Source organism: Argentina silus, assembly GCF_951799395.1.
Source record: "Argentina silus genome assembly, contig: scaffold_156, whole genome shotgun sequence".
Classification (NCBI taxonomy): Eukaryota; Metazoa; Chordata; class Actinopteri; order Argentiniformes; family Argentinidae; genus Argentina; species Argentina silus.
In genome coordinates, this window is record NW_028152426.1 from 27,083 (window position 1) to 47,082 (window position 20,000).

General features: G+C 48.2%; 2 protein-coding genes across 2 annotated transcripts in view; one reads left to right on the forward strand and one right to left on the reverse strand.

The window, feature by feature from the left end:
* Positions 1-4,452, forward strand: part of bcar1 (BCAR1 scaffold protein, Cas family member) — a gene marked incomplete at its 5' end in the record, with an annotated part of 12,073 nt that extends 7,621 nt beyond the window's left edge. Inside the window, 3 exons of the mRNA XM_083698076.1 lie at positions 410-1,630; positions 3,073-3,162; positions 3,403-4,452. Coding sequence (XP_083554202.1) covers positions 410-1,630; positions 3,073-3,162; positions 3,403-3,921 — 1,830 coding nt within the window. The 3' untranslated portion in view covers positions 3,922-4,452. The remainder of the gene's footprint in view (positions 1-409; positions 1,631-3,072; positions 3,163-3,402) is intronic.
* A 15,156-nt stretch (positions 4,453-19,608) lies between these two features.
* Positions 19,609-20,000, reverse strand: part of hsf4 (heat shock transcription factor 4) — a gene marked incomplete at both ends in the record, with an annotated part of 11,728 nt that continues 11,336 nt past the window's right edge. The window contains one exon of the mRNA XM_083698077.1: positions 19,609-19,668. Coding sequence (XP_083554203.1) covers positions 19,609-19,668 — 60 coding nt within the window. The remainder of the gene's footprint in view (positions 19,669-20,000) is intronic.

A 20,000-nucleotide genomic window follows, 5' to 3' on the forward strand; every position in this document is an offset into this window, starting at 1 on the left:
GTCTGAACAGACGTTTAACCAGGATCAGAATCTTAGTCTGAACAGACGTTTAACCAGGATCAGAATCTGAACAGGGATGTTTTAGTGTTCGAGACTTACTAGTCTAGTAGTCAAATACAACTCCACTAAACTCTTTAAGAAATCAACCAACCAACCAATCAACCAACCAACCAATCAACCAACCAATCAACCAACCAACCAATCAACCAACCAACCAACCAACCAATCAACCAACCAACCAACCAACCAACCAATCAACCAACCAACCAATCAACCAACCAACCAATCAACCAACCAACCAACCAACCAACCAACCAACCGTCAACCAACCAATCAATGAACCAATCAATTAACTAATCAATGAACCAATCAATTAACTAATCAATGAACCAATCCATGTCCTCCACAGGTGTACGACTTCCCGCCCTCCGTCAGTAAGGACGTTCCAGATCGACCAATCAGAGAGGAGACGTACGATGTCCCGCCCCACTTCGCCAAGCTGACCCCGGAGGCGGAGCCCACCATCCCCGAGGACGTGTACGACATCCCCCCACCACCGCTGACGGGCAAACACCACCCCACCCCCGCCCCCATCGCAGGCCACGCCCCCCCGGGCCAGGAGATCTACGACATCCCGGCCACCCTGCGTCACGGAGGCCCTGCCACTTCTCACCACGCCCCCCAGGACGTGTACGACTTCCCCCGGGAGCGCCTGGCGCCGGGCGCCGAGGACTCTGGCGACTACGTCTACGACGTTCCTCCTCAGGTGATGCGTGATGCGGCGGGCGGAGTCAGTGAGGAGCTGACGGTCTCCTTCAAACGCCTGTCGGCCTCCAGCACAGGCTCCGCCCACTCCTCCTCCTCCTCATTGGACACGGTCCCCGTGAGGGAGTCGTCCCTGGCCCCCGGCCCCGCCCCCCTGATCCTGGACCTGGAGCAGGCCATGGAGCGCCTGTCCCGCCTCCAGCAGGGAGTGGAGTCTTCCGTGTCGCTGCTCATGTCCTTCGTCAGCGGCAACTGGCGTAGCTCCTCCCACATGGAGACCAGCCTGCCCGCCATTCGCCAGGCGTCGGAGCGCATGCGGGGGGCGGTGCGCGACCTGCTGGAGTTCTCGCGGGGGGCGGTGGCCAACGCAGCCCACGCCACGGACCGCTCCCTGCAGGCCAAGCTGGGCCGCCAGGTCCACAAGATGGAGGAGGCGTTCCAGGGCTTGGTCCGACATGGCCAGGCGCTGGAGACTCTGGGCTGGGCCCCCGCCGCGCTGACCGGGGGGGGAGGGGGGGGAGGAGGGGGGGGAGGGGGGGACGATCTGGACCGGCTGGTCATGGTGGCCCGCGGCATCCCCGACGACACCAAGCAGCTGGCGTCGTTTCTCCACGGCAACGCCTCGCTGCTGTTCAGACGGACACACCGGCAGCAGCAGCAGCTGCCCCTCCCCCCCCTCCCCCACGCCCCCCACGACCTCAACAGCGTCTCTGCCTATCAGACGGCGGCGGCGCCCGAGAGGGCCAACATCCAGTCCCGCCCCCTGCCGTCGCCGCCCAAGTTCAGCGGTGAGGAGGAGGCTCCTGATAGGCCGTACGAGACGGAGGAGGGCTGGATGGAGGACTACGACTACGTCCACCTACAGGTAACACATCACCATAGTAACACATCACCATGACTACACACACCTACAGGTAACACATCACCATAGTAACACATCACCATGACTACACACACCTACAGGTAACACATCACCATAGTAACACATCACCATGACTACACACACCTACAGGTAACACATCACTATAGTAACACATCACCATGACTACACACACCTACAGGTAACACATCACCATGATCACAGGTTACATATCGCCATGACTACAGGTAACACATCACTATGGTAACACATCACCATGACTACTGGTAACACATCGCCATGACATGTCACTATGACTACGCACACCTACAGCTAACAGTATCTCTAACTGAGTTATCAGCAGGGGCTGTAAGGCTGAGTCAGAGAGGATTCATCAATGTGGGCTACACACACACACACACACACACACACACACACACACACACACACACACACACACACTCCCAGATGCAGCTCTCATCATCAGTCATGATTACTGCGTGTTCTTGGCGTGTGCAGCCGTGTTTCTCTACATGCTCCACATACGTCAGCCCACGCCTCCAGACTGGAGGAACATACAAGATGGAGGGCCAGGATACCAGCAGAGACTGTGTGCGTGTGCTTGTGCGTGTGCGTGTGCGTGTGCGTGTGTGTGTGATCTCTATGCTTCCTCTGTGGTAGAGGCAGAGCTGCAGTGGTCTGGTTTACAAGCTCTACAAACTCACACTGCCACCTGCTGGTGGTGACAGTCATTACATGTGTTGTTATGCTGGCTGTACTGTATGTGTGTGTGTGTGTGTGTGTGTGTGTGTGTGTGTGTGTGTGTGTGTGTGTGTTGTTATTATACTGACTGTGTGGGTGTGCATGTGCGTGTGTCGGTGTGTGTGTGTCGGTGTGTGTCGGTGTGTGCCTGTGTGTGCCTGTGTGTGTGCCTGTGTGTGTGCGTGTGTGTGTGTGTGTGTGTGTGTGTGTGTGTGTGTGTGTGTGTGTGTGTGTGTGTGTGTGTGTGTGTGTGTAGCTAATCGTCTGAGCCAGAAGTATTAACATTCCTGCCTGTGATGCGTTTGTGCTTCAGAGCAGTTATACTCAACATAGAACTTAGAACTTAATAGTAATAATAATAATAATAATAATAATAATAATAGTAAGAATAATAATAATGCATTTATTTTGTATAGCGTTTTTCTCAGTACTCAAAGACACGACATGCCATGTAGAGAACAAGAATAGATAGACAGATAAAAAGTGAAGACAACAATAACAAAGGTTAAAGGTTAAAAGCGAGTTTAAAAAGCAGGTTTTGAGGGTTTGAAGGAGGAGAGTGCTGGATTATTTGATGTGGTTTGGGAGACTTGTAACTTGTGTTGTAACCTCTAAGTATCTGTGTTGTTATACTGACTGTGTGTGTGTGTGTGTGTGTGTGTGTGTGTGTGTGTGTGTGTGTTCAGGGTAAGGAGGAGTTTGAGAAGAACCAGAAGCAGCTGCTGGAGAAAGGAAACATCACCAGACACAACAAGACCCATCTGGAACAACAACAGGTGGGAGGGAGGGAGGGAGGGAGGGAGAGAGGGTGGGAGGGAGGGAGGGAGAGAGAGAGAGAGAAAGAGAGAGGGAGGGAGGGTGGGAGAGAGAAGGAGGGAGTGAGAGAGAGAGAGAGGGAGGGAGAGAGTGAGTGTTTGAAAAGACACAATGCTATACAGAGTTTCATCTGTATGTATGTGTCTGTACTGACGGTCATGTGACCAGTCAGGTGATTTACTCTCTGCTGCCCTCCGCAGCTGAAACAGTTCGAGCGCCTGGAGCAGGAAGTCAGCCGACCAATCAACAACGACATCTCCAGCTGGACCCCGCCCCCCCACTACCCGGCCGCCTCCCACCGCTCCACCAGGCTGGGCGCTGGCGACCGGCAGCTGCTGCTGTTCTACTCGGAGCAGTGTGACGCCAACGTCACGGCCCTCACCAACGCCATCGACGCCTTCTTCTCCTCCGTCGGCGCCAACCAGCCGCCCAAGATCTTCGTCGCCCACTCCAAGCTCGTCATCCTCAGCGCCCACAAGCTGGTGTTCATCGGTGACACGCTGTCCCGCCAGGCCAAGTCCCCGGAGGTGCGCTCCCGTGTGGCGCTCCACAGCAATGCCCTGTGTGACAAGCTGAAGGACATTGTGGTCGGAACCAAGATGGCGGCGCTGCAATACCCTGCGCCAGGCGCCGCCAGGGACATGACGGAGAGGGTGAGGGAGCTGGCGGGCGTCACACAGGGGTTCCGCATGGCCCTGGGCCAGCTAGGGGCCATGTGAGGAGGAGGGGCCCCTGGGAGACGGACAGGGAGACCCCAGAGGAGGGAGGGCCCCTGGGAGATGGATAGGGAAACCCCCAGAGAGTTACAGAAGGCTCAGAGGGACACACGGACCCAGCCACCCCCCCTCCCACCCTCCCTCCTGCCCTCCCACGGACTCTTCCACCCTCCCTCCCTCCCCACCTCCCTCCCCCCTCCTGTATTAAAGGACAGCAGACTGTCACTCTGGCCTGGACCATCAGTTGTACATGAATCATTGTAAATATTAAGTTGCTGTTCGCCAGAAAACGACAGTGAGAGGAAATGATGAACTTCCACAATATATATGTTTATGGAACATTGTAAACATAATGTAGTTTTTAGACAATATCCATTATGATGATGATTATTATTATTATTATTATTATTATTATTATTGCTATACTGTAATTATTGCTCTGATTATTCGGATTGTTATCATTATTGTTGTAATGCGTTGATTAAGGATCTTTAAATTCAAACACAGTGTATGTAATACGTAACGCTGTTTATCCCTGATGGTGGCGGGGGGTGGGGGTGGGGGGGGGGTGAACTAGGGATGAGATGGAGGAGGAGGAGGAGGAGAGGAAGGCGGGGGACAGGGGTGGGGGGGGGGTTCTCTGACAGACAGCTGATAAGGTTCTGAGATGAACAGCTGTCGTGGGACAGACAGACAAGTCTACAGACAGGTCTACAGACAGGTCTACAGGCAGGTCTACAGACAGGTCTACAGACAGGTCTACAGGCAGGTCTACAGACAGGTCTACAGGCAGATCTACAGACAGGTCTACAGACAGGTCTACAGGCAGGTCTACAGGCAGGTCTACAGACAAGTCTACAGACAGGTCTACAGGCAGGTCTACAGACAGGTCTACAGACAGGTCTACAGGCAGGTCTACAGGCAGGTCTAGAGGCAGGTCTACAGGCAGGTCTACAGACAGGTCTACAGACAGGTCTACAGACAGGTCTACAGGCAGGTCTACAGACAGGTCTACAGGCAGGTCTACAGGCAGGTCTACAGACAGGTCTACAGGCAGGTCTACAGACAGGTCTACAGACAGGTCTACAGGCTAAGCCCTGATTAGCGGCTTCTCCTCTGGTCTTCCTCTGAGGTTGGCGGGAGCCAGGAACCACTGAGGGTCTGGAGGAATTAAGAGGTTTCAGAACGTGACGACTTCAGCATTTTTATTATTAAAAAAGACTGTCAGCATTTCTATCTCCCTTGTTCTTCAAAAGCACAAAGCTTCCTCCCTCTCTCCCTCCCTCTATCTCTCCCTCTCTCTCTGTCTCTCTCTTGCTCTCTCTCCTCTACTCTGTCCTACAATTCTCCTGTACTATGTTCTAGAACCTTCCTGTTCTTTGTTCTAGAACTCTCTGGCGTTCCACACATGGGAGAAAGGGAGCTCTCTGCGGTGTCTTTTCCCCCTGGGGAACTCTACCTCCCTTCTGCTAGCTGTGTCTCACCAGGTTCTTGATTCCTGGAGAAAGCTCCACTGTCTTCTAAACCCTGTTGGTTATTCTCCCTCGGTTCATGTCCAAAGGCTGTCGTATAAATCCTGATTGACAGAACCAGAAAGCTCTTCTCTGAACTCTGACCCAACAGGGAGGATAACATTGAGAAGCTCAGAGGACTGGTACCTGGTACTGGTTGGACTGGTACTGGTTGGACTGGTACCTGATGTGATGTTATTCTCTAAGATCTGAAGTATACATGTAAAGGACACAGTGTACCTTGCATAACTGGTAAATATATGTTTAATATATTTTCATTAAAAAATAAACTTCCAACCTGCTCCCTCTCTCAGAAGCACTGTGCTGTGAGTGAGTCTGGATGAGTCATCAGGACGTCTGAGAGGATCCAGACTCAAGCCTGTTCTCCTCCGTCCTGCACTCTAAGAAAAAAGGGTTCTAAAAGGGTTCTTCATTTGTCCCCATAGGGGAACCCTTTGAAGAAGAAGTGTGTATTGTGATGTAATTGGAAATGGTGTGTGAAGCCTTTTGACCTTTGACCTAGAAGACCGAAGAACGTTGCGTTGAGGAGGAGGTAGTGGTGTGGCATTCTGGGAACAACGTGGAGTCTCCCACATAACCAGCAGGGGGCAGAGCTGCACCAAGATCAGACCTCTCTGGTTCAGGATGAACTCATTTAGTGCCAAGGGTTTCCCCACCAAAAATGTTCAAGTTCTAAGTTTATTTATCATGACATGGATACAGGGTAGACAATGTAATGAAATTCTTGGGACAGAGCAACTCTTCAACAGTATGTCAACAATCAACCACAATCAAATGTAATAAAAAGATAATAATAACAATAACATATGGTGTTATACAGCAGCAGGCAAGGGTGTAAAAAATGCATGTTCATGTATAAATTATGATGCATCATTTTGTAGCCAATCACAGTGTTGTTGCTAGGTAATTACCACATAAAACACTTAGCACTCTAGGTGGTGAGTGTTCCGGAACATTTTGGCAGTTGATGAGTTAACTCTGCGTTCTATATCAACCACGGAACCAACGATGCAGGTAACATGGTCATGACACCACTAGGTGGCAGTATCTAGTCAAGCTATCTCCACCCAATCAATCTATTTACCAGACAATCAGATTGTTAGGATATTTTTATTTGACCCCAAGGGGGGTCAAGGTGGGACATGGTCAGTACATAGGTGGGGTCAGGGTGGGGTCAAGGTCAGTAGATAGGTGGGGTAAGGGTGGGGTCAAGGTCAGTAGATAGGTGGGGTCAGGGTGGGGTCAAGGTGGGACAGGTTCAGTAGATAGGTGGGGTCAGGGTCAGTAGATAGGTGGGGTCAAGGTGGGACAGGGTCAGTAGATAGGTGGGGTCAGGGTGGGGTTAAGGTGGGACAGGGTCAGTAGATAGGTGGGGTCAGGGTGGGGTTAAGGTGGGACAGGGTCAGTAGATAGGTGGGGTCAGGGTGGGGTTAAGGTGGGACAGGGTCAGTAGATAGGTGGGGTCAGGGTGGGGTCAGGGTCAGTGGATAGGTAGGGTCAGGGTGGGGTTAAGGTGGGAGAGGGTCAGTAGATAGGTGGGGTCAGGGTGGGGTTAAGGTGGGAGAGGGTCAGTAGATAGGTGGGGTCAGGGTGGGGTTAAGGTGGGACAGGGTCAGTAGATAGGTGGGGTCAGGGTGGGGTTAAGGTGGGACAGGGTCAGTGGATAGGTGGGGTCAGGGTGGGGTTAAGTTGGGACAGGGTCAATGGATAGGTGGGGTCAGGGTGGGGTTAAGGTGGGACAGGGTCAGTAGATAGGTGGGGTCAGGGTGGGGTTAAGGTGGGACAGGGTCAGTGGATAGGTGGGGTCAGGGTGGGACAGGGTCAGTGGATAGGTGGGGTCAGGGTGGGGTTAAGGTGGGACAGGGTCAGTGGATAGGTGGGGTCAGGGTGGGGTTAAGGTGGAACAGGGTCAGTGAATATGTGGGGTTAAGGTGGGACAAGGTCAGTGGATAGGTGGGGTCAGGGTGGGGTTAAAGTGGGACAGGGTCAGTGGATAGGTGGGGTCAGGGTCAGTGGATAGGTGGGGTCAGGGTGGGGTCAGGGTCAGTGGATAGGTGGGGTCAGGGTGGGGTCAGGGTCAGTAGATAGGTGGGGTCAGGGTGGGGTCAGGGTCAGTAGATAGGTGGGGTCAGTGGATAGGTGGGGTCAGGGTGGGGTTAAGGTGGGACAGGGTCAGTGGATAGGTGGGGTCAGGGTGGGGTCAGGGTCAGTAGATAGGTGGGGTCAGTGCCTTCGGAAAATATTCAGACCCTTCACTTTTTCCACATTTTGTTATAGACTCAATTTAAAATGGATTAAATGACACACAATACCCCAGAATGACAAAGCGAAAACAGGTTTTTAGAAATGTCAGTAAATTTATTAAAATTGAAATACATAAATACCTTATGTACATAAGTATTCAGACACTTTTCTATGACACTCTTAAAATTCGCTAAAATCAACAAATCACGAGTCCATCTTAATGCAAGGATAATAGTTCATGTAATTTTGGAATTAATATCTTTGTTTTTATAGGGTCTCTGATTTGCATAGGATTCAATTACACACTGTGTGGATCAGGTTGTCATTACAAACTGAGCAAATGGAGAGGAACAAAACTGCTCAGGAATGCGACCCTGAGGCCTGGGGAGACTTACAAAAATCTACAAAGCTGAATGATGGAGAGGAAAAAGCACAGTCGATGGGACAACATCATCTCAGTCACTCTACAAAATTGGTCTATAACCAAGTGGCCAAAAAGAATCGCTCAATGGAAAATAATGTAATGATGCTACAGTGGCCTCTGGTGGCCCGGAGGCTCATCAGACTGACGGTCAGGACGCTGGCGTACAGACACACGTGCAGGAAGTAGGTGAACAGGAAGCATGCCTCCAGCCCTAGCGTCCAACTGGAGACCAGGACGTGGAGAACCAGAGGGAGGCTGGCGAGGGAAAAGCTGTCATAGACGGCGAGGCTCAGGATCATCTTCAGGGTGGGAGTCAGGGGGTCAGGGACTCCCAGCGCTGATGGACCCTCCGGGCGATGTCCACCATCACGGCCAAGTTACTGGGGAGACCCACCAGGAAGCACAGGCCCAGAACCAGGCAGGGGGCCACCACAGCCATGTCCCTGGGGGAGGAGGAGGTGGAGAGGGTGGAGGGGCAGCAGTCCCAGGTAGAGTTACAGATGGAGGTTGAGGGGTTGGTAGGCAGCATGGGAACTCACTCTCTGAGAACTCACTTCAGGTTCTGAGGTTTGGCGCGAAGCAACACCCACTCAACAGAAACATCAACCAATCAACACCCACTCAACAGAAACATCAACCAATCAAATGCTACTTGGCAAACTTCCCAATGATGCTAAGCATTCCACAATGTATTCAGACCCCTTCACTTTTCCACATTTTGTTGTGTTATAGACTCAACTTAAAATGGTTTAAATTAAAAGAATTTGCCATCAATCCACACACAATACCCCAGAATGACAAAACGAAAACAGGTTTTTAGAAATTTCAGTATATTTATTAAAATTGAATTACAGAAATACCTCATGCACGTACGTATTCAGACCCTTTGCTATGACACTCTTAAAATTAACTAAAAATGCAAAAATGTCATCAACAAATCACTCAATAAGTTGAATTGAGTCCATCTTAATGCAAGGATAATAGTTCATGTGGTTGTTGTTGTTTTTACTGACTGTGTTATTTTACTTTTTATCTATTCTTGTTCTCTACATGGAATGTCGTGTCTTTGAGTACTGAGAAAAGGGCTACACAAAATAAATGTGTTATTATTACTATTATTATTATTATTATTACTATTATTATTATTATTATTATTATGCTTATAATATTATCATTACACTCAGCTGTATCTGTTTTATTTCCACAGACACACATTAAGACTTTTATGTCATTTAGGCTTCGTCAAGGTCAGGGAAGGTCAGGGAAGGTCAGGGAAGGTCCGGGAAGGTCAGGGAAGCTGTCCAGTCAAATGTTCAGGGACCTGCTGAGCAGCCGAGGGAGGCTGCGGATGATGTGTCCGTAGCCGGGGGCGTTGTCATACAGCCGCCACACACACACACACATCCAGTCAATACGCCTGCAATAACCATGACATCACCATCCCACAGTCCAATCACAAGCCGGCTCCACAGGCTAACGGCCCATTCACCTTTCTCCTGCAGCTGAACCAGGAAGAGCTTCTTGTGTTCCTTGGGTTTGGTGACATGAGCAGGGATGTTGGTGGAGGTTGGGGTACTGTGTCAGGGTGGAGGTACTGTGTCAGGGTGGAGGTTGGGGTACTGTGTCAGGGTGGAGGTACTGTGTCAGGGTGGAGGTATTGTGTCAGGGTGGAGGTTGGGGTATTGTGTCAGGGTGGAGGTACTGCGTCAGGGTGGAGGTTGGGGTACTGTGTCAGGGTGGAGGTACTGTGTCAGGGTGGAGGTTGGGGTTGAGTCAGGGTGGAGGTACTGTGTCAGGGTGGAGGTTGGGGTACTGTGTCAGGGTGGAGGTACTGTGTCAGGGTGGAGGTACTGTGTCAGGGTGGAGGTTGGGGTACTGTGTCAGGGTGGAGGTTGGGGTACTGAGTCAGGGTGGAGGTTGGGGTACTGATTTAGGGTGGAGGTACTGTGTCAGGGTGGAGGTTGGGGTACTGAGTCAGGGTGGAGGTACTGTGTCAGGGTGGAGGTTGGGGTACTGAGTCAGGGTGGAGGTACTGTGTCAGGGTGGAGGTTGGGGTACTGATTTAGGGTGGAGGTACTGTGTCAGGGTGGAGGTTGGGGTACTGAGTCAGGGTGGAGGTACTGAGTCAGGGTGGAGGTTGGGGTACTGATTTAGGGTGGAGGTACTGTGTCAGGGTGGAGGTTGGGGTACTGAGTCAGGGTGGAGGTACTGTGTCAGGGTGGAGGTTGGGGTACTGAGTCAGGGTGGAGGTACTGTGTCAGGGTGGAGGTTGGGGTACTGAGTCAGGGTGGAGGTTGGGGTACTGTGTCAGGGTGGAGGTTGGGGTACTGAGTCAGGGTGGAGGTTGGGGTACTGTGTCAGGGTGGAGGTATTGTGTCAGGGTCCAGTGTAAAGGGTGGGAGTCGTCATTTAAAATGGAGCCAGTTGTCGGCTGTAACTGTCTGGTGTACAGGGACGCGGGGTTCAGCTGTGACTCACCAATCAGCCTACTAGACCACCTGACCGTCTGAGTCAGAGAGTTTCTGTTCTTTAAGGATACGTTTCTGAACCATGACATCAAAAGATAAAGTTGATTCAATAAAAGCACGGTAGGATTAGGTCATCACGGTAGGATTAGGTCATCACGGTAGGATTAGGTCATCACGGTAGGATTAGGTCATCATGGTAGGATTAGGTCATCATGGTTTTGTTAATGTGGAAATCGGATAGTTTTCCTCAAACAAAACAAACGCTGGTGTCCCTGTTTGCACACGGCTTCACAATTTGCTTCAGAGTTCAGTTTTGAGACAATAATTGTCCCAAGATATTTGTAAAATTGCACACATTCCACTGTCTGACCCTGAATGGATGTGGCTTCATGTGTGTTGGCCTGTCTTCTAAAACCACTGATCATGTCTTTGGTCTTAGATGTGTTAAGACTCCTCACACCACCTGACAAAGTGGTGGATGACCTGGCCGTGGCTGGTCTCATTGTCCTGGAGCCAACTAACAATAACAGGGTCATCTGCATTCTTTAAGATGGTTTACTTTTAGGGGTACAAAGGATGGAGGATAGGGGTAGGTTGGGGGTACAGAGTGTGGAGGTTTGGGGGTACAGAGTGTGGAAGTTTGGGGGTACAGAAGGTGGAGGTTTAGGGGTACAGAAGGTGGAGGTTTGGGGGTACAGAAGGTGGAGGTTTGGGGGTACAGAGTGTGGAGGTTTGGGGGTACAGAAGGTGGAGGTTTGGGGGTACAGAGGGTGGAGGTTTGGGGGTACAGAGGGTGGAGGTTTGGGGGTACAGAGGGTGGACGTCTGGAGGCGGTGTTCGTGGACGATCAGGACCCCCTCCACCGGCTGTCTCATCCCTACCTTCTCAAACTCGTCCCTCATCCTCTGGAAGCAGCTGTCCTTCTCATACAGGGGTCCTTGGTGCCGAAGGTGTAGTTTGTGAGCAGGTGTCTGAGGGAGGACCACCGCAGCCGCCGCCGCCGCCGCCCTGGAGCAGATCAGCCAACACAGACACTGGAGCAGATCAGCCAACACAGACACTGGAGCAGATCAGCCAACACAGACACTGGAGCAGATCAGCCAACACAGACACTGGAGCAGATCAGCCAACACAGACACTGGAGCAGATCAGCCAACACAGACACTGGAGCAGATCAGCCAACACAGACACTGGAGCAGATCAGCCAACACAGACACTGGAGCAGATCAGCCAACACAGACACTGGAGCAGATCAGCCAACACAGACAGGTGCATAAGACAGCCTGGTCTACTGCTGTCCATCACTGCTGCCCCGTCCACCGCCCCCGGAACACCGTCAACTACGGCCAATTATTATTGCTGCCTCATAAATTGCACCCGTCATTGTTTTGTTATCCTTATTATTATTGTTATTATTAGATAGTATTGTTCATTTGTTTGATTGTTGTTGATCGAGGAGCTAGATTCCAAAAGCGTTTCTCTATCTCACTTACGGCTGTATGCGATGTACTTAAAACCAATAACATGTGATTTTAAAAACACTCACAAAAAAACCCAACATGTCAAACAGTCCCGACGCTCTGGCTGTCTCATCTGGACAGAGACGGGCAGTCAGCCGCCGAAGACCTGTTCCACGGTAGAATCACCATCTAACAGAAATATCCCTGTCCGTACATCTAAAGACAGTTAAACCAGAGAAAGATCAAATCTAAAGACAGTTAAACCAGAGAAAGATCAAATCTAAAGACAGTTAAACCATAGAAAGATCAAATCTAAAGACAGTTAAACCAGAGAAAGCGTGGAGATTCAATCAATGGAGAAAACTAAATACCCGCTCACTTCCGCTACGATTTCCGGCAACGCATTCCGACAGTATTTGATGCTTTACGGTTGTGGGTGTCGTAACGACAATAATAAACGACGAATATGATTATATGTGTTTAAACTCCCTGATAATGTGCAAAAATTGTGTGTAAAAAAACATATGAATATTTCTCTTTGTATTGAGAGGTCAAAAGATTTCAGAAGAAATGTAATTTATATATCCGATTCTCAAATCCCATAAGTAGAACAGTAGCCTATTTTGTCCACTTGAGTCAGACCGCGTCTGATAGGATCCATTTGGAGCAGTTGCCGACCAGCGCTGATCCAGGCATGAGAAGGGCGATTCAATATGATGATGGGGATAAAAATCTGTCCTAGTTGCTAAAAATGTTTTGTCTGCTTGAGATGCACAAGAGTCCAAGACCGGGCCGACCCTTCACTGTGTTCCTGAACCAGGACAAGCCCAGCTGTGGGAGGATAGATCTGCTGTGTTCCTGAACCAGGACAAGCCCAGCTGTGGGAGGATAGATCTGCTGTGTTCCTGACCCAGGACAAGCCCAGCTGTGGGAGGATAGATCTGCTGTGTTCCTGACCCAGGACAAGCCCAGCTGTGGGAGGATAGATCTGCTGTGTTCCTGACCCAGGACAAGCCCAGCTGTGGGAGGATAGATCTGCTGTGTTCCTGACCCAGGACAAGCCCAGCTGTGGGAGGATAGATCTGCTGTGTTCCTGACCCAGGACAAGCCCAGCTGTGGGAGGATAGATCTGCTGTGTTCCTGACCCAGGACAAGCCCAGCTGTGGGAGGATAGATCTGCTGTGTTCCTGACCCAGGACAAGCCCAGCTGTGGGAGGACAGATCACATACATATGTTCAGTTGAAAGTTATGTGGTTATTAAGAGAAAAAGAGAATTCCTAGACGTTTCATTGAGGAATTCATTGCCTTCATGTTGTCTCTGTTTTCCTCGGGCCCGGCGCCCTGTCCCCATCTCAAGCTCTGTGGTGACGTCATGAAGGTTTATGGGTGGCATTTGGAAAGTTGATTTATCATTTTTACAGGCCTGTTATCCCCACATTTAGATAAATATGACTAGATTAATTAATCTGTTAAATATGTCCTCTTTTCTAGTAGATTTAATTTAGAGATCTGAGCCTTGAGTTTATTATCTAAATATTTATTTAACATATATATATAACATTCAACAACAAACAACAACATATTTAACATATATATATATAATTCCAAAATGAATATTATTCCAAAATGAATATTTAGCAACAATTTTGAGCAAATTTTAGCTTTAATCGGTCATCCAGATTTAAGATTTAAATTAAATATAGATTTTGTCCTTAAATATTTATTTTTCAGTACAGATATCATATATTAACTAAACATACATTTTTGGTTAATATTTTTTGTTATCAAATGATATATATATATGATATAATCTACACATTTGATATATATGTACATTTTCCTAAATATGCATTTCAATACACAGATCAGAACTAAATATTTAAATGTGTTAATTTGAGACTCAGATAAATAAATAAAATTTACTGAAAAGTTGACATACTGTTATATTTTAACCAGATTTATAAATTTAGTCAGATTTATAAATAACTTTACAAACGGCACCCCATAAATGTCTCAACATTGTTTTAATTCTCCAGTCATCATGTGATTTCAAAATGTTGATAATAGCCTAGAACTCCCCCTCTCCAAACAAACACAAACAATCTTTCTTTGTATTCTGCTTTCTTTTATTTTTGAACAATTTGTATTGTCATTTCATACATAGCATACATGTTCAGTTCATTGACTCATTGTTCTGTTTTGCCCATGCAGGCTACAACACTGTTGTCACCCAAAGGCATAGAAATGGTGCTCTAGTTAAAGCATTATGACCAGCATGGATCTGTTGGTTTCTCAAAAACACAAAAATACTTTGATAAGTCTGCAATCCTGACAAGCATAATAATGTATTTCTAAAACATGTGATCATTAACCAGTGCAAATGAATAAAGGAAAAAAGTGAATAAAACAGCAGTTGAATGTGTATCACTCCCAGCAAACCAGAGAAACACTCATAGTTCAATAGTAAAGGAAACACTGATAAATGCTAAATCTAAAACGAGGATCATTCTTAGTGCAATTTCATGGATACGCCACCCTGTGTTGCTCTTCTATGACCGATAGCCTACTGGCTTTACTAACCAGCCTACTGGCTTTACTAACCAGCCTACTGGCTTTACTAACCACGGGGAGCCTGCTAGCGTTAGCCTACTGGCTTTACTAACCAGCCTACTGGCTTTACTAACCACGGGGAGCCTGCTAGCGTTAGCCTACTGGCTTTACTAACCAGCCTACTGGCTTTACTAACCAGCCTACTGGTGTTGCTATAGTTACCATGGGGCAGCCTACTGGTGTTCGCCTACTGGATTTACTAACCATGGGGCTTACCAACCAGCCTACTGGCGTTGCCATAGTAACCGCGGGGCAGCCTACTGGCGTTGCTATAGCAACCACAGGGCAGCCTACTGGCGTTGCTATAGTAACCGCGGGGCAGCCTATAATACAAATACTCTCTATACATTCCAATGGTCGTTGATGTATTGCAACCTTGTGAGTTCTCACAAATCTGTAATATTGCACAGCGTAGGATCATCAGTTCAAAAGGGAGACCTGGGGTGCGTCCCAACAATCTCTCCTCTGTCCCTGGCCCCCTCCTTCCTCTCTTCCTTCTGTCCCTGGCCCCCTCCTTCCTCTCTTCCTTCTCTAAATGCATTGGAGGAGTGGATCCGAGGTTCCCCTCCTTAGACATTCTGCTCCAATGCTTTTTGAGAAGGAGGCGAGGAGAGGATGTGAGGAAGAGAGGAGAGGATGTGAGGAAGAGAGGAGAGGATGTGAGGAAGAGAGGAGAGGATGTGAGGAAGAGAGGAGAGGCGATTGGGACACAGTGCTGGGTTGGTGTCCATGTTGTGGGTCTCATGTTGTGGGTGTGGCCTCGTGTTGTGGGTGTAGCCTCATGTTGTGGGTGTGGCCTCCACACTCAGACGAAGAGCATCCATTTTGTTTCTTTAATAATGGATCTTCTTAGACCCTGTCCAGAAACGACCCCTAGCATCCAGAAACGACCCCTAGCACCTAGAAATGACCCCTAGCATCACGAAACAACCCCTAGCATCCAGAAACGACCCCTAGCATCACGAAACAACCCCTAGCATCACGAAACAACCCCTAGCATCCAGAAACGACCCCTAGCATCTAGAAACAACTTGTAGCCCACTATGTCCTAGACACCTGTTCAGATCTTAAATGATTTGTTACGTAAAAGCAAGGCTACATGGAATGTAGGCTAGTAGGAGCTAGGCTGGTAGGGCTAGGCTGGTAGGGCTAGGCTGGTAGGGTTAGGCTAGTAGGGGCTAGGCTAGTAGGGCTAAGCTAGTAGTGTTAAATGAGTAGCTAGCTAAGATAGCAGTAGTGCTAAGCTAGCAGTGTTAAATGAGTAGGGGCTAAGCAAGTAGGGGCTATGCTAAGAGGGGCTAAGCTAGTAGGGTTAGGGGTCATGGACAGGGCCGACATCCAGTATGCATATGGGATTCCATCAACACTCAGCAACTGCCACCAACACACACAGCTCCATCCACATGAACCAAGGCTCTACAAACCTCTCATTTGGACTGAGGTGGGACACCAGCTGTCGCCGGGTTAAACACACACGTTTATCTGGGTAAATTAATGTGTTTTTACACCTTGATGATTGTGCCATCATCACACCTCAGTCCACGCCCCGCCTTCTGTTCTGGAGTGTGTAAGAGCACTAGAACACCGGACCTCACCTGTCCCAGCTACCAATAGGAGGACAGAGTCACTGTGTAGATCATTAGACTCTCAACACAGGGAGAGCAGAAGAGAGATGGATGGAAGAATAAAGACACTTAAAGAGATGAACATGGGTTTTAGTGACACTAGAACTTCTCTCTTCCTCCTCTGGGTAGTGAGTCTACTGTATCTACCTGTAGTCTACCTGTAGTCTACCTGTAGTCTAGGTAATGAGTCTACTGTATCTACCTGTAGTCTACCTGTAGTCTGGGTAGTGAGTCTACCTGTAGTCTAGGTAGTGAGTCTACCTGTAGTCTAGGTAGTGAGTCTACCTGTAGTCTACATGTAGTCTAGGTAGTGAGTCTACCTGTAGTCTACATGTAGTCTAGGTAGTGAGTCTACCTGTAGTCTACATGTAGTCTAGGTAATGAGTCTACCTGTACTCTACCTGTAGTCTACCTGTAGTCTAGGTAATGAGTCTACCTGTAGTCTACCTGTAGTCTAGGTAGTGAGTCTACCTGTAGTCTACCTGTAGTCTAGGTAGTGCGTTTATCTGTAGTCTACCTGTAGTCTAGGTAATAAGTCTACCTGTAGTCTACTTGTAGTCTAAGTAGTGAGTCTACCTGTAGTCTACCTGTAGTCTGGGTAGTCTCTACCTGTAGTCTAGGTATTGAGTCTACCTGTAGTCTGGGTAGTCTCTACCTGTAGTCTAGGTAGTGAGTCTACCTGTAGTCTGGGTAGTCTCTACCTGTAGTCTAGGTAGTGAGTCTACCTGTAGTCTAGGTAGTCTACACCTGTAGTCTAGGTAGTCTACACTTGTAGTCTACCTGTAGTCTAGGTAGTCTCTACCTGTAGTTTGGGTAGTCTCTACTTGTAGTCTACCTGTAGTCTATGTAATGAATTTACTGTATCTACCTGTAGTCTATGTAGTGAGTCTACCTGTAGTCTAGGTAGTGAGTCTACCTGTAGTCTAGGTAGTGAGTCTACTGTATATACCTGTAGTCTACCTGTAGTCTATGTAGTGAGTCTACCTGTAGTCTAGGTAGTGAGTCTACCTGTAGTCTACCTGTAGTCTACCTGTAGTCTATGTAGTGAGTCTACTGTATATACCTGTAGTCTACCTGTAGTCTATGTAGTGAGTCTACTGTATATACCTGTAGTCTACCTGTAGTCTAGGTAGTGAGTCTACCTGTAGTCTAGGTAGTGTGTCTACCTGTAGTCTACCTGTAGTCTAGGTAGTGAGTCTACCTGTAGTCTACCTGTAGTCTATGTAGTGAGTCTACCTGTAGTCTATGTAGTGAGTCTACTGTATATACCTGTAGTCTACCTGTAGTCTACCTGTAGTCTAGGTAGTGAGTCTACCTGTAGTCTAGGTAGTGAGCCTACTGTATATACCTGTAGTCTACCTGTAGTCTAGGTAGTGAGTCTACCTGTAGTTTAGGTAGTGAGTCTACTGTATATACCTGTAGTCTACCTGTAGTCTACCTGTAGTCTAGGTAGTGAGTCTACCTGTAGTCTAGGTAGTGAGTCTACTGTGTCTACCGTTGGTCTTCTCCGGAGATCAGTTGATCAAACTGTACTAACGTCTGCATGACACGATACCCAGACTAGTGGTCGTCAGAGACAGCCCGTTCTACACCAGGTGCTCTAGTCACAGGGAAAGCACTGGGAGTTTCAAGAGAAAATATATGGTTTGTTATTAAGAATAAATAGTGATACAAATTGTGCAAAAAAGCAATGTATGGTGTCTTCTTAGTTTCCTCCAATGAGAAGTCCATCATCAGACCTCTCACACAAAAACAAACAGAAGAGAAGCAGCACTATTTCTATGTTTCTGGAATACAAATATAGTATTTGCCATAAGAATATAATAAAAATGTGATTTTCATACAACCAAATAGGCTATTAGGAAGAAAAAGTCACCTCCACAAGCAGACACTCTCACACACGGACTAAAGTGCTTACAAACCTGGGCCGCGATGCGACTGTGCACACCGTCATGCTGGAGAATCATGGAACTCAGTAATAGTGCCGGTTGTTGTATTCCAAACTCCAAACTCCACTTTTGTGCTAATAATAATAATAATAATAATAATAATAATAATAATGATCCTTTACTGTCAGAATGTCATCTGGTGGGCTGGTCTCTATGGTGACCAGATGACCCTCGGTCAGGCTCGTCAGATTAAAGCTCCATCCGGCCATTAGTCTCATTCTCTGGATTAGACTCTGAGATTATCCAGCCTCAGGAGAGTGACCCTGGAGTCAGTCAGCTGACCAGCAAGCCAAAGACCCCATCAGGACACTGTCCACCCTTAGCGATGTACAGCAAGTCTGTATAGAATATAGAATATAGAATGTAGAATAATCCCAAATTGATTTAATATGTTGATCCTCTTAGCTTCTGGAGAAAACCCCCCTAGAAGGGTGGTCCTTAGGCCTGTAGGTTCATGGATAAAAGGTCCTCAGGGCTGTAGGTTCATGGATAAAAGATCCTTAGGGCTGCCGGTTCATGGATAAAAGGTCCTCAGGGCTGTAGGTTCATGGATAAAAGATCCTTAGGGCTGTAGGTTCATGGATAAAAGGTCCTTAGGGCTGTAGGTTCATGGATAAAAGGTCCACAGGGCTGTGGGTTCATGGGTAGAAGATAGTCATGTGGGTTCATAGATAGAAGGTAGTTCTCTGGGGTCATGGATAAAGGTCCACAGGGCTGTGGGTTAATGGGTTATAAGGTCCACAGGGCTGTAGGTTCAAGGATAGAAGGTAGTCCTCAGAGTTGTGGGTTTATGGATAGAAGGTAGTCCTCAGGGTTGTGGGTTCATGGATAGAAGGTAGTCCTCAGGATTGTGGGTTCATGGATAGAAGGTAGTCCTCAGGGCTGTGACTTCATGGGTAGAAGGTAGTCCTCAGAGTTGTGGGTTCATGGATAGAAGGTCCACAGGGCTGTGAGGTGATACAGTTGATGAAGGTGATGACGGTGATGATGGTGATGAAGGTGATGATGAAGATGATGATGATGATGATGGTGATAGCCAGGTGTCCCTCCAGGTCAGCTGACTCTGGGTCAGTTGGTGTGGTGGATCTGAAACATGACGGCTGGGGGTGGAGCTTATCTGAGAGCCTTGAGAAGTCTGGATGTCTGGCCTGGATAGAAGAGGAGAGAACAGTCAACATTAGATAGATAGATAGATAGATAGATAGATAGATAGATAGATAGACACTGTAGATAGATAGATAGATAGATAGATAGACACTGTAGATAGATAGATAGATAAATAGATAGATAGATAGATAGATAGATAGATAGATAGTTAGTTAGACACCCTACCTGCCTGTCCCAGGAGCAGTGTGTACCAGCTGATTAGTCAGGTGATCACTGGTCCTCGCAACCAGTGCTGTTGTAGGCCTCTGCTTCCTGGTTCTGGAACATGTACTAGAAGACATCAACAACATTGTGAGGTTGCCTTGGTTTTTCCAGTTAGTCACAGACCAGCAGCGAGGAATGTCTCCCAGTCTCCAAATGAGTATGTTGGGGGCGATTGTTTCTGCAGACCAAAGCATGTGTTCTGTGTGAACGTGTTATCTGGCCATGCTGGCAGGTAAATACGAGAGGCAGGAAGCTGCAGAAGGATGGTGGTGGGGTGGTGGAAGCTGCAGAAGGAAGGTGGTGGGGTGGTGGAAGCAGGAACCCGGGTGCAATAATACTTGTTGCTAATGCTAATATTTGCTAAAGCCTTCTCCTGACAACTTCTCCTTCCCTTAACC